Source organism: Aptenodytes forsteri, unplaced genomic scaffold (assembly GCF_000699145.1).
Source record: "Aptenodytes forsteri isolate BGI_AS27 unplaced genomic scaffold, ASM69914v1 Scaffold79, whole genome shotgun sequence".
Lineage (NCBI taxonomy): Eukaryota > Metazoa > Chordata > Aves > Sphenisciformes > Spheniscidae > Aptenodytes > Aptenodytes forsteri.
The window spans coordinates 1,942,604-1,957,789 of NW_008794776.1; the positions used below are offsets into that span (position 1 = coordinate 1,942,604).

The following is a 15,186-nucleotide window of genomic DNA, read 5'->3' on the forward strand; positions in this document are numbered from 1 at the left end:
TCCAGCGTGATACAACAAAAAGATGGGATTGCGTGCTGTAGTGTGGAGGAAGCACTGCCATTCGCATAGCCAAACGGTCCAGGTCTCCTGAAATGATTAAAGCTGATGGTAGGGGCTGGCAGGCAGTTTGGATTGAAATAGGAAACCTGTTATCACTAGTACTGTTCTTTTTTTAAAGAGAAGAATAAAATTATGTGAAAGGCCTGAAATGTTCAGATAAATGTTTTTGTTTGTTTTCTACTTCCTATTTCTGGATGAGAACAGAAACACGAGGTCAGAAGACTCCCAGGAAAGCATGTTCTTGTCAGATTTCCAGACAGTTTTTGCAAAGCCAAGAGAGATAGGTTCAAATGATGTTGTAATCAAGGTCAGATCTCTGTCAAGATAGGCACTGCCCACCCGTATAAGTAGCTGTAGTTCCTGTGCTGAAAAGCTGGTAATAGTAAAGTCAAAATTCTAACTAGAGTCTTTTCACGTTCACTTATTTCTAACACAGGCAAATACCAACAAAATAAAACGAGAAACTCTGTGGCACGGTGGGGGCTAGATGGTGCAAGGTGCAGTATGCTTTCTGTGAGGTGCAGATCTGACTTCCTTGACAGCTCAGCACCGTTCAGGATCAAGCCCTTTGTTGATATTCTATCACAAGTCATTAGCAGAGCCAGTTAACGTGCAACTCAGTCTTTCTGCTGCCTTCAGGACGGTAGCAGAATATGCAAGAAACCAGTTAGGTACAACTCCGTCCTGGTGGAAGGAGTGCTCAGAAGACATCATGATAACCCCACCAGAACGAGTGACCAAAAGCCAATCAAAATGCTTGCTGATAAATCATAAATACGTTTGTGCTTCTTGGAATACTGTTTTATTCACGTGTCTGTCTATCTTCTGCCAGGTCTGTCAGCACCATCCGCAACCAGCGCTATCATATCCATGCCAATCTGTCCTTTGCTGTCTTGGTGGCTCAGATCCTGCTTCTCACCAGCTTTCAGTTCAGCCCTGGGACGGTAAGTGCTAGAAAGAGTGATTGTGGCTTTTGTGAGGCACCTCCACGGAATGAATGCCACGTGCCACATGCAAGAAAGTGTCTCGCATGTGAGATCTCCTATTTGTAACCTGCCTTAGCCAAAAATGACATCCTACAACACTGGATACAGCCTTCTGTGCATCCAAATAGTGTTATCGTGTATCCAGCCATGTCTGGATGTTTGCAAAACTGAAAGAGATATGCACCCATCAAATGGAAAAATCACCATAGTAATGGAGTGCATTTCAGTTGTGTGTTCAAAGGGCATGGCTGACTTCTGCCTGACATGGCTTATGCTTTCTCTCATCCATTCTCCGTGTTGGAAACTGTAGGAATTCTGTACTGGAGAAAATCGTATGAATTTTGTATTTAGGTAAGGTATTTGTATTTCTGTTAGGGTTTTGGGTTGTGTTTTTTTTTTTTTTTTTGGCTTTTTTTTAATCGTGTATTCTCTGCTATGGTACAGTTTGCCTTTTTTTTTTCCACATTAAAAAGTCATCTTATTCTTGTTGGAAGGTAATGAGCTTCCTGACAGGGCTGTGGCAATTTCTTCTGCTTTCTTGGAGAGCAAAACAGAAGCTCTTTGTTTTTTGCTCATAAAGTTGTATTTGTGTGGTGGAATACACTGTTTTTCTGAACAGCAGATTTATTGATCATGATCTCTACTCTGGAAATTTAGATGATTTTTAAGTATCATTTGTGTTTATTGGACCTGAGTAATAATCAATGAGAAAGGTATAGCAACTATTGCTTAATTAATAGCAATAGTTAATATTAATATTCTGCCACCTTATAGCCAGAGGTGGCAGAAAGCATTACCTCTAAGTATCGCTGTGTAAGAGTTTAATCCGAGATCCTCGGTATCGTAAAACACGTGTAAACTTCTCTGGGCATCTAAGGCAACCACTTAAGCAAATGATGAACACCTTCATACTGCTTACGTGGTATTTAAGCTCTATGCATGTATAGGCTTTTTCTGCCTGGTCGCATAGATCGGAACTTGAAATTGCAGGTTGATTTTATGGATCTGCTACTACAGGTGGGAATTCCTTATGCAGAGTACCAGGATCTAAACCATTAAAACTGGCATCTAAAACAGCTGGCTTAGGTTAAGACGAATATGCCAAGTTAACAGTATTACATACCAGTAAAACCAATTTGTTTCCACTGTTGTTTTTAAAAAATGCTATTTAAAGTAATGTAAGGTCTGTTGATGGAAAGTCCCACCTGCAAAAAGCAGAAACAAAACCTGATTTTAAAATAATCTTCCAGTGTGCTCTGTTTTTGTAATGGTCAAAACTTGGCTACTTTGGTGACCAGCTGTTGCTCCATGTTACTTTTGACAAGCAGTGAGCAGTTTCTATTAATCTTTTATTCTTTTTATTCTCAGTACAAGTAAATATGAGGTTTGAACACTCTTCATTTTGCCAATACAACAGCTACTTAAATTTATATTCAGCTCAAACGGGATCCCTTGAACATCTGTTAAGTTTATAAATAATGGCAATGTCTGGTTTTACATAGGCTATTATTACCTGAGGATTTAAAAGCACTTTGTAAAAGGAAGTTCATACTCTTCTGCTGTTTAACATTCAGGTAGGTCCTGAATGAGTAAGACAATGTGCAAGGGAGAAAATGGTGGGGAACGGTTTAGAAGGAAAATGAAATGGAGACAGTGGAGAGCAGCAAAAGACATAACTTGAAACTGAAGGCAATGGAAACCAGGTATTAAAATAATCCTCTCTGAGTGAGTATAGAGCTAAAACTCTGATGAAAGGACGTAGGCTTGAGGGCAATAGAACGTTCACTCAGCCCAACAGGGTGTCTGATTCTCACAGTTTTTCCTTTTTTATCCGCTCCAGATTTTCAGACAATCCAACTGAGTCACTTCAGATAACGTGTAAAAGCCTCTTTACACCTTATCAAGGCCAGCATCACCTCCAGTCTTTTAAAATACTATGAAATACTAGTTACGTTTCCTGTTTTTAGTTGGATGTAGGTAGAGCCCGTGTTCTCCAGAGACCTGTCCCAGTGTCCACCTCCATTTATAATATGCCTTGTCCACACACAGACATCTCCCTTGTGTAGGTAAGCAGATGTAGCTAAGCTTGTGAAATGCTCACGTAGACTTAAGCTGCAGTTTAATAGGTGCATTTTTTCATTTCTCTTAAACCTACTCCAAACTTACTTTAGTTAAATTGAAACAGTAGCACACAGAAAGCAAGAGCTGTTTTATGCCACAGGCTTTCCAAAGTGAAACACTTCACAGAATCCTTGGATATTTTCAGCCCTATCTCCTCTGTAACAGCAGTAATTGTAGGGCACAATACTGTAAAGATCTTAAAGTTGAAAAGCATGGTGTACATACTATCTGCTACACTTTTATTTTTATTGTTTTAACCTCTTGGGATCGCGGGTATTGCGATTCATCCTTTTATTAGTCTCGTGTCTTTACCTTCTGCATGCTCTGTTCTCACTAGCTTTGACATCAGTTTTAATACCTTTAATTGCTGCTTTAATTAGACTGCTAAATGGTAGTTTACAAAAAGAGGGAGGTGATATTTACACTAGAAGGTGTATTTACACTAGAAGGTGTAAATTTACACTAGAAGGTGTAAATTACTTAATCTTCTGCTTCTGCCAAAGATGGGTGTATCTAGTGCCAAACAGTTTATAAGAGCCCTGGCTTGAAAGGACAAGTGGTACCAGTTTGCTTGAGGAAATACAGTGCAACAGGGAATGGCATCACAGAAACAGGCCGTGAGCTGGCATCGCTTTCTTGCATGACTGCCTTTAGACTCGCCATCCTTCTCCCATCTCCGTCTCTAGGGATATTTAGTTTTTGATTCCAGATATAGCATACAGTATTCCCCTGGTAATTTCAGATCTATTATTTAATCATTTACAATTTATACTACAGTAATTTTCCTTTTGTAGAGTAGGAGTAATTTTTAACCACAAAACTCTATTTCCATGAATAGGACTTTGATCTTTCTAATACATCCAAAACCTTTTTTTTTTCTTTTTTAAAGCTGGTCCTTGATACCTAACATTCCAGGAAGGCAATTATTCCTGAAACCAGCATATCTTTCTTCTAGAGAAAGCAAGTATCTTTGCACACAGCATTTTCTTCCTATACTGCCAAGTCCCTAAGATATCTTTGCTATCCGCGTGCCAGTCTAATGACTTCCCTTAGACCTTCAGCAATAGATGGATTTGTTTCTTCAGAGAGGTTTGCTGACTTAGTTACTTACTCCCTGCTATAGACTAGAGAGCACCATTTTTTAAACAGAATCCCAAACAGCAGCGTGCATTTAAAAATAATTAACCATCTTTAGGCTACTAAAGCCTTCCAAAGACCTGAGCACGTTTGTGGGAGAAAGTGAAGTATTATTTAGACATAGGAAAATGAAAATTGAAGTACAGTGTGTTAGGCAGCACTGTGTTTTTCCAGCACAGCTGGAAAATTTAATGTGTCTATTATTTGCAGTTCTGCATCAGTGTATTGAGCTGTTTCTCACTCAGTACTCCTGCATGGCATTGCTTCAAACACTTCCAAATAGAGAGATGAAATGAGCTACTTTTGTTTATGGTCTATGTATCTGCAGAAATTCAAGACTGTGTATCAAAGCAGCATATAGATTGCAGGGAAGGACATTTTCAGAGGGTTCTGTATAATGCAGTAAGATTGCCACTTAAATTGAAAACACTATTATAAACTGAATTTAGAAAATGTATGCAAATTTACCTATCTGTTTTAAGACTGTCCTCAGTGAACAAATGACTATTATTTTCTGAGAGGCCTTTCTGAGAGTCTGCTTTACTTTCTCAACAGCTATAACGTGATAAGCCTGGCTACTGGCCGGACTGATTTTTCTATTTCCACAGACTCACAAGTAGTCAACTGTAAGAGTAACAGTAACGAGATCTGTCTTTTTACAGATATTCTACCAAAAGTAGCGTGCATCATATGATACAGCAAGGGACACCTGCTTGTTTTTAATATGTAAAGTCTCAGCTTTTCAATGCCTTTTTCAAGAAAGCAATTCTGTCATTTAAGAGTATCTTCAAAGTAATAATTAAGGCACAAATACAGAAAGAGTAACAACTTTGCTATGGATTTTATGTAAAAATCTGCAACTCAGTATTATACAAAATTATATACAGACCAGCCTCCTGCTACTTCACTGTGTTTTATTTTTCTGCTGTTTTGTGATTCATATTGTTTGGCTACTCAAAAATTGGAAAGTATCTATTTGACAGAACTAGCTTGTAAGTCAGCTTTATGTTGCATTTTTATTTTTGTGGACTAATCTGGTAGAAATCAAAAGGCATTAAAATGGATTTCATAGCCTTACGATAAAATTAACTGGAAAGGGTTTTACAGTTTTTGTCAATAAGCAAATCTGGTTTAGTTATATGTCACCGAACACTGCAAAATACTAAAACACTTACAGATCTCACTTACATGAATTAAAACCAAAGTTACTGCTTTTTAATACGTGTAGTCACCGTGGATTTACATTAGAATGTCCTTGCACTAGCGCAGAACTGGCTGAGTACAAGTGAGAAGGTATGGGAAAGCTTCAATTTTCATTATACTATCAAGTCCCAACATTTTAATTTTCATTAGTGTACAAAACCCCGAACCATCAACAAAAAGAATGAAGTGCCAGCACAGGGCAGCTAAGCTAACGCAGCAAAGGCAACTAATGATTAACATCTGAAGACCACTGTGGCAGCAAACTGGTTCCTACTGGTAATGCTTCCTCAGCGCACGGACTCCCCCCACCTGGATACCTTACTGTGACTTGTGCAGGTGAGGAAGGGAAACCTTGAAGGAAGGGGAAAAAAAAAAGTCTTCCCATTTACACGGACTGCATGCAAGCAACCCCTCTGAAATTCTGTAGGTGACACAGAAGGGATGTTACAACTACAGAGCAGAATGACCATCGTCAGCATGCTACAAGATGCAAAACTGAGATATAGCTGGGACTCGTTCCAAGAGCATGTTTAAAATGTGCCTTAACTGAAGGCAAACCAAACGAGGTTATCTTGTGGTAAGATCATTGGCAGTCACATCTGTTCAATTACCGTATGATGAGTGAAACCACTTGTGGTGAGACATCCTTGAAAAGCAATTAGTGGGGAAAGGAGCATGTGCTGTGTGAATACATGAGGAGTGGGGAAGAAGAACGGATTAGGTTTTCCTGGTTTTGTAAGGTAGGCCGATAGGAGACTTGGAGAAAAATGTAAAGATCTCTTTGAGGAGCAACTTAAGGAAAAGCCAGGTCTTACGCCCACGCTGCATTTCCTGTAGCCCACAGTGGGCCATGAGCGCTGAGGTGGGTGTAAACAGGACTCGAGGGTGTTTCTACTTCTTGCTGCATTGCCTTAGGCTTGGCATTCCTCTCTTTTGGGGCAGCATTTGTTTCACTTCAAAACATGTTATAGTTTAAATTGAAACACATAGTCCAGTTTACACCGGGTGGGCTCACTTTTTACATGGTATTTTGCTGTTGCTTAAACTTTCGTATCAGCTCCTATTTCCAGAACCTTGATAGCACACAGTGAATAAAGGACTATCAAGGAGTATTCGAATTGTCTGTAAACACCCTACAGAGAAGACTTTCAGTTCTTTGCCTTAATCGCTAGATGTGTTCTTGTCAAATATGATTTCATATACAGCTGGTACGTACTTCAGACTATGGGAAATTGCAAATTCAAACAGGCGGGTAACCTAGATGCCCACCATAGAGCAATTAGGATTCAAGAACCAATGATAGCTTGCTATAATATTTTTGAAATGTCTATATTGGTATTGCTGATCATAGAATCATAGAATCATTGAGGTTGGAAAAGCCCTCTAAGATCATCGAGTCCAACCGTCGACCCAACACCACCATGCCCACTAAACCATGTCCCTAAGTGCCTCATCTACACGTCTTTTAAATACCTCCAGGGATGGTGACTCCACCACTTCCCTGGGCAGCCTGTTCCAATGTTTCACCACTCTTTCAGTAAAGAAATTTTTCCTCACATCCAATCTAAACCTCCCCTGGCGCAACTTGAGGCCATTGATGGAGGAGCATATGAGACTTTTACAGAATTTCTAACCAGGACAGACAGACACTGGAATACAATGCGATTTAATTTGTGTGTTATCCTATTTTTAATATGAAGAACAGCAAAGTAGGAAAGCCACATGGTGAAGTGTAACTAAAGAGCAGGTTCAACACAGCACCTTACTTTAAAATTTCCAAGTTTCGCTCCAGCTTAACTGATCCACTGACTTTCTACCAGTTCTTTGCAGAAAACGAGGCATGAACCATGCTGGTTTTTCTACCATCACAGAACAGGGAGCAGGGTACAGGTCGATGCCTGTAACCCCACTTCTTTGACTCTCCTATATTTACTACAGGCTCAGCAACAGGATGTCGACCCTTCAGTTTTGAATTCTTAAATATTTTGTAGACTTTAGTAGGAGTATTTCTCCCACTATTATAAATAAATAATCAGTTTGGATTTCCACATCACGTCTGGCAATGTTTTTTGGTTTTTGTTGAAAGGTAAGAGGATTTGTTACTCTGAAGCTATCTGAAAATGCTGTAGAAAACTGAAATTCTCTAGTGCTTTGTTTTTAAGAGTTTTACTCCAGTGATTTAGCATTTAGTGTGTAAATGTATACAGAAAAAAAAAAATTGGAAAACCAATGTGACTGCATCACGAAGAAGTAATGTATTAATTTTTGTTCTTAATTTAGGTGCCTTGCAAGATCTTGGCCATTCTCCTTCATTTTTTCTTCCTGAGTGCTTTTGCATGGATGCTGGTGGAAGGATTTCATCTTTACAGTATGGTGATCAAAGTATTTGGGTCAGAAGAGAGCAAGCACTTGTATTACTACGGAATTGGATGGGGTAAGCATTTAGTAGCTGCTTGCTTTAAGTCTGTAGGACAAGATTCTATTCAGAAGCATATGTAAAATTGTCATCTTATGATCATAGTTTGCCTTACTGAGACTAGGTCTGTTGGATAAGAAAATGCATAATTTTTCTGACTGTAATCAGACTTTAAAATGTATTGTCCCTAAACATGATTCCACTGTAGTGAATTTCATGACCTCGCTAGGCCAGATCAGATCCTTAATTACCAAATCAATAGCAGAAGTGTGGGAGGGAGGTCTCACTGCACTGGTATGTTTGTTTTTTGGTTCTAACTCACAACGCTGGCTTATTCTATCTGTATTCTGCAATCCATACATAAAAAATTGGCGCAGTAGCACAGGAGTATCACAAGGCTTCATTAGCTGATGTTTTCTGCCTTGAAATCCTTAGATGAAAAAGGCTACACAGAACCTCAATATTATTATTAAGAATAAAAAAGTAGTCCTATGACACAGGAATCTCACAGATAACAGTTCACAGCTCTTTATATGCAGTAACGAAAGCATAATCTGTGTGCATATTGAGGAATCGAAACTGAATATTTTGTTCCAGACTCTTCACAGCAGATGAAAGCTAGCTTGCTTTCACTGTCCTGGAAGTACAGCAAGGATGCTTGACAAACCTCCACATTTAGAAGAAGAAGAAAACCTCATACATTGAGTCAAAAGGAGAGGTGTAAAAAGATAGCAAAGGAATATCTGTATAATTACAGATAATTTCAAAATATGTTAAAACATGCATTATCTTTTCCCCCACAAATTCATTTGGAAGCTGAATGAAGACAAATTATACCAATAATACAGACCTACTGCAGTCATGACTGGAATATTTAATACCTGTTGGCACCATCCAGATCTGGGTGATAGTAATGCTGTTCACTTACATATATATATATATATATAATTTTTTTTTCATCAACTGCCTACTTGTCCTTTTTTTAATAGGGCCTTTTTATTCCGTACATCATTCCTCTTTCATTTTAAAATCTCCTTCTTAGCAGTTCTGTCTAAGGGCTGTTTGATACAGTCCTCTGGTGAACTTGGTATCTGCTAGATTGAGGGGACAAACTGCAGTTTGGTTAGTCAGAAGTTTTTTCTTTGCCCTCATTGTTTCCCTGTGACAGGTTCAAGAGTATCACATACATATGTCTTTATCCTGGTTGCTTTAAGATAGTTTTTTTTTCTCTTAAGGAATGGCCAATTTGCATGCCAACAGTATGCACCTTAAAGCTTCGGTTGCTACAAACATTTTAAAGCTGTTTTGCTGGGTTTTTAGTAGAGTTGTGTAAAATATTTCCATTCCTTTTTTTTTTTTTTTTTTTTTAAAACCACTACTCAAAACAGGCTAAGTGGAGTAATTAGTCTTTTTCATGCACATAGACCCAAAAGTAAGAGAACCTAGGCAGGCTGAGGGTTGAAGACGTTGGAGATTTGTAGATTCTAGATTCAGTGCTAAATGTAGAGCAACATGCTGATGTTAGAAAGGTTTCTTGTGGATTTATTTAACTCATGGAATACAAATCCAAGCGGATCAAACCAAAGAAAATGTTCTCATAAGCCCTTGAGAACTCTTTCTCCTTCAGAAATATTATGTAAAAAGCCACAACAGTTAATAAAATAATAAGAACTGGCATTTAATTCACTGGGGTATTTGCTTATAGCAGATGCTTTGATTAACTCAGTTTACAATCAATCATTAATTACCTTATAAAATAAATTAATGATTTATATGTGCTGCAATGCACCTTTACGCTTTTTTTCTGGCATTTTGTGTAAGGTTTATTTATTGTAAAATGGCGATGATCTACAAAGTGATTTAGAAGACACAAGGATAAACATGGCATCTGACTGCGATATGACTGGTACTAAATGTTGCGTTTTGCCTCATTTTATTGCAATATGAATTGCTACCACTCAATGAGTAGCAATTAGCACAATGAGTACATAGCCTATTGGTACATAACCCGATGGGATGTTAAACGTGGTTACTAAAAAGTCTCTTCAGTGGTATTTTGAGTAATGCTTTGGACGATAATCCCTCAGGCCCAACAGTAGGTATTTGTCATCAAAATAGATAAACGTAGAAAATACAGGAGGCACCAGTAGTAGAAGTTTCTATATCAGTTCTTCTAGCAATGCTCATCTTAGCAAGGATTGTGTAAGAAACCCGGTGGCAAGCTCTGTTTCTTAAATATAGCAAAGGTACTGTTGGAGGCAGATATTTTAAATATTTAAATTTTGGCAAACACGTTCCAATTATTATTCCTGCAATGACTTGGAAAAAAAAAGTGTTTTCCGAAATCCAGTAAATCTACCGTGTTGCTGGGAAAGTAGTTTGTATTGCTTTATTTTTTCCGTATAGCTCAAAGTATTTATATTTGAATTAAACGTTGAATTTCCTTAACAATATCTGACATCACATTATTGCTGCAAGTGTGTCTGAACATCACTGAAGTAATTTAACTAGGCAACTGCATTCCAAACTGTTTATCTATTGATAAGTATCAGGGCAACCAATCTGGCTGGTATGTAACTCCGGTGCTCACTCAGTTGGTAATAGATGTTGCTGAATAATGATGTTTTTAGAGGGAAAATCCACATTGCAGCGTTCACTACTTAAATGCTTAAAAGGACACCCAGGTTTGTCAGCTCCCAGCTTTCTCTTTTGTTAGTGTATTGGCACTGAATATGAACAGAAACGTTTAATTAGAGATCAAGCGTCAGAGCTGCCTTCAGCAGCAGCAGTCTGTGCTCATGTTCTACGGGGTGGAGTTTGGGCTGTTCCTTCATGAACTTGATGAAAGTACAATAGAGAGAAGTTATTCTCTCTATTATTTTTCTATTTATTTATTCTATAAATAGAATATTTATATATATTCCATAAAATTCCCACATCTAAATAGAAGTCTTGCAAGGCTGGGGAAAGAGGCTAAAAAGGTTTTGTCCTAAAATTATTTTGTTTGGCTCTTAAAATGAGGGTAAGTTTATACATTTTCCAGTATCTAATAAAAATGGCTGGTTTTTTACACTTTGGCTTAGCTAATTATTATACTGACCAAAGATGGTTGAAAGAAGTTGAAGACAAGGATGTCTCATCTCATGTTAGTCAAAACAGATAGTTCACTTCTTCATTCTTTGTTTTTAATTGAAGTGTGAATGCTTTTGACTTTTGCAAACTCATAGTTGCTGGAATAATGACAAACCCCAGTCCTGAATTTAAAAACCCAGACCCATCATTCTTATTTAAGCAGAAAAACTGGGCTAGGTACCTGTCTAAAAGTTTGCAAAGTCTATATTAATGACAAATTGAAACTTGAGGCAATGAGAGGGGATGGGGACAAGGAACTCCACACTGGGTATCACTGATCTCCTGACATCCATTGAGATTTCTGAGAGAGATTACTCCTGCAAAAGGAATCCGAGAGTAATCAGAGAGGCAGGATACCGAATGTGCAGAGCTGATTGAAGTTCCTGTGCATTATCTTTAGTCCCAAGGGTGCTAAAATTACCTCAAAGACTGCAGTTGTCAGGAAAGGCTGGGGAAAGAGGCTAAAAAGGTTTTGTCCTAAAATTATATTGTTTGGCTCTTAAAATGAGGGTAAGTTTATACATTTTCCAGTTTCTAATAAAAATGGCTGGTTTTTTACACTTTGGCTTAGCTAATTATTATACTGACCAAAGATGGTTGAAAGAAGTTGAAGACAAGGATGTCTCATCTCATGTTAGTCAAAACAGATAGTTCACTTCTTCATTCTTTGTTTTTAATTGAAGTGTGAATGCTTTTGACTTTTGCAAACTCATAGTTGCTGGAATAATGACAAACCCCAGTCCTGAATTTAAAAACCCAGACCCATCATTCTTATTTAAGCAGAAAAACTGGGCTAGGTACCTGTCTAAAAGTTTGCAAAGTCTATATTAATGACAAATTGAAACTTGAGGCAATGAGAGGGGATGGGGACAAGGAACTCCACACTGGGTATCACTGATCTCCTGACATCCATTGAGATTTCTGAGAGAGATTACTCCTGCAAAAGGAATCCGAGAGTAATCAGAGAGGCAGGATACCGAATGTGCAGAGCTGATTGAAGTTCCTGTGCATTATCTTTAGTCCCAAGGGTGCTAAAATTACCTCAAAGACTGCAGTTGTCAGGAATTCAAAAGAAGAGCAATATGAGGAAGGTGACAATATCCTACCTTTAAAACTACCTTGAGATTGATTGGGGAAAAAAAATACTTTGTTGCCTTGGTGATTCAGCATAACACACACAGATTATTGTAGCAAAACTTTTCCCACCCACCCATTTGTAGGACACTGATGATACAGTTTATGGTACTGGAGATTTTGCTGTGGTACTCTGGCCTTAACTTGTTTTCCTACTTCAGACAATTTCCTTTTCTTTAGAGACTGCCTTAGAATGAAGATTTTGTTCTGAGCTGTCAAAAGGCCTAAATGTCTTTATTTGCTGTTGCTTGATGTAGTCCCAGACTTCTGCACAGATACGGTGTAACACAGCAGAAGAAAAAGAAGATCATAGAAAATTAACTTCTACAAAACACGTGGGAGAATATACTTTTCCCCATCAAGTAAAGTACATCTTTTCAGTATTTGAAGGAAATATACTTTCATTTGTGTCTAATGCTTCATCTTTCTCAATAAATTACATATTTAGCCTTTTAGAATTAATGTCCTAAAATTGCTTCGAATTGTCTGCCACAGAGTTTCTATAGCCTGTCTGGTTTTTTGCTATGTATAGAAGACACAGAAGCTTTCAAAATACAGCATACAGGTTTACAGGCATTTTCCGTTTTATTTATCATTAGCGCCTCAGAAACATAAAGCAACTGGATTAGATGTGAAGTTTAATGCTGAAGAAGAGGACCTAGCTGACATTCGTTTTAGACTTCACTCTAGTGACTGTATTTGGGCTGAATTCGGGGACAGTTTTGTCTGAGCAAGGATTGTGTTATTTGGCTTCCTGTGCCAGGTATTAAGAATTTATGCCTGCTCTGCAGGCTGTGTTTTGATTCCGAGTTTGGGAGGTAGCTTTAAATTAGCTGGCTTGGGGACCCGGAGGACTCGAGCTGCAGCAGCGCACGGCTCCGTGTGGGTGGATTTTCCCCGTTTGAATGTGATGCTGTATTGCTCTAGGACTACAGAGAGACAGATGACACCAGCGCCATAGATCAGCTGCCAGAAAGGTGTGCTAGAACATTTTCATCTGACCCTGTGCTCTGGAAAGCACGGTCTATTGCGTCATAAATTTGGCAATTTGGAGTAGGGTTGGTGAGCATATTTGTAGCATCTGCTAACGGAGAAAACATTCAGATACAGTAAAACCAAAACCATAATTCTTTCATGGATGATAACCAGTGCCAGCACAGCATTAACATTACCTATTATGGGTGTAGACTAAACTTCACAGCTCTTATGTAATTATTACTGACAAAAGATTAAGCAAACACACTTACTTTTGTGTATAATATATAATCCATATGAATTCTTTAGTCCAGATCAAATCTTATGATCCCCTTAGGCTAAATATATTTTTTTTCAACCTTTATGGAATTTATTGAATGGTTGTTTCTTAAAGGAAAAATACTCCAATTTCACTGTAACAAAACCTTGATTCTGCCTCCGTTGCCATTATCCATTTAATATCTTGTTAATGCAAAGAAAGGGCAAACACTGCACTATAGGCTGCAGACCATTTTATTCTCACTGACTTAACAGCTCTTTTTATGCAGATGACTGCTCTATGTTTCATCTGCGTAAGTTTTATTATCTTCCAAAGGAACTCTGTATTTAATTTTCTTCTTCACTGCCATTTAAAATTGATAAAGAGTCATGCTAAATCCTTTGAATATCCAGCATTTGACTTGGAAAAAAAAGGCAGACTAGAAGTATAAAGGAGAGTTAGCTGGGCACAGGTATTTTTGCTTCTGTGACAAAGTCCCTGCCGTGGGAAGACAACCTGCATCGGCAGACAAACAGTGCCAATCAACAGTGTCTACTCAGCAGCCAACGATGTGATCGGGAGCGTGTGGAAATAACCTGTGGGACCTTTAGTCCAGGTAGCTCATATACCCGTGGCAGTCCAAGTTTCAGCAGATAGGCTTATGTCTGTGTTTAATGGCTCTGTTGAATATAATTATTCTTGATTCTGTTCAAATGTGTGAAGGAATTTCCTTTCTTAAATAGACAAATGTGATAGTAAACTAAAATCTTGCCTTTGCTTAGATCTTATGCAAATATTACTTCTAAGGGGTTATCCCTGACTTGGACAAGCATGGGAAAGCTGAATCAAGTTCATGGGATATTAAACTCCATCCCGCAGAATGGATTTCAAAGTCTAAGACCTAAACAATGCCTGTAGATGCTGCTTCTTAACTTCTGAGTATCCTTCTTATTTATAAATACAAGGTGCTTCTAGCCACAATCATTAAAGAACGAAAATACTTCTTCCAAAAATCATAGTTCTGCCAGTACAGGAAAACTTTACAGAATTTTGTGAGCATGATGTTGGTAAGATTAAGCAGAAATTGCTTGTCAGAGAATTTTGTAAAAGCCTCGTGCGTAAAACCTGAAGAATTCAAAAGAAAATGGAAACTTTAGTCTGTCATGTATGATACTCTGTCTGGGACCTGGTTATTAAATTCCGTAAGATGACGAAAGCCCGAATCTTCACATTTTATTAAAATCATACAGAAACTAACCAACAATCATTTATTATTTAAAGGGATGAGGTTTTACTATATTCAGAACTGTTGGCAAGAGAAACCTTGCTTCCTCCCCAGCTCCTGACCCGGCAAGCTGTGCTAAAGTGGCACAGCAGGGTACCGCAGTGCTGAGGGCCAGAGACACGCAGCTCCCCCCGACAGCAGGACCGTAACCGTCTGCCTTTGTACAACTCCTGTGTAGTCCCCTAAAGCACTCCTCCACCTCCCAGGACCCAGCAGACTGGAACTGTCAAAACCCGTCTGGAAACATAGTCTACTTTAAACACAGAAATCTTGTGGAGCTGTTACATATTTATGTTAAAATAAATCTTGGTTGGGCATCTGAGTGGGATCTTAATTTGCTTCTGTCTCTTCATAACTGTCTCTCGCTGTCGTGTGTGGTGCTCTAATAACTAAATGTCACCATTTCTGTCCTCTCGCCTGCTAGTCATGCACCCCCGTGAGAAACTCTACTTTGTTTTCCAGATTGTTTTGAACTCTT

The 15,186-nt window shown here is 38.4% G+C and overlaps 1 protein-coding gene across 1 annotated transcript in view; it reads left to right on the forward strand.

Moving 5' to 3' along the window:
- The window catches only part of ADGRD1 (adhesion G protein-coupled receptor D1), a 165,008-nt gene that overhangs the window by 112,549 nt on the left and 37,273 nt on the right, over positions 1-15,186 (forward strand). The window contains 2 exon segments of the mRNA XM_019470780.1: positions 893-1,004; positions 7,788-7,941. Of these exon segments, the coding sequence (XP_019326325.1) occupies positions 893-1,004; positions 7,788-7,941 (266 nt within the window).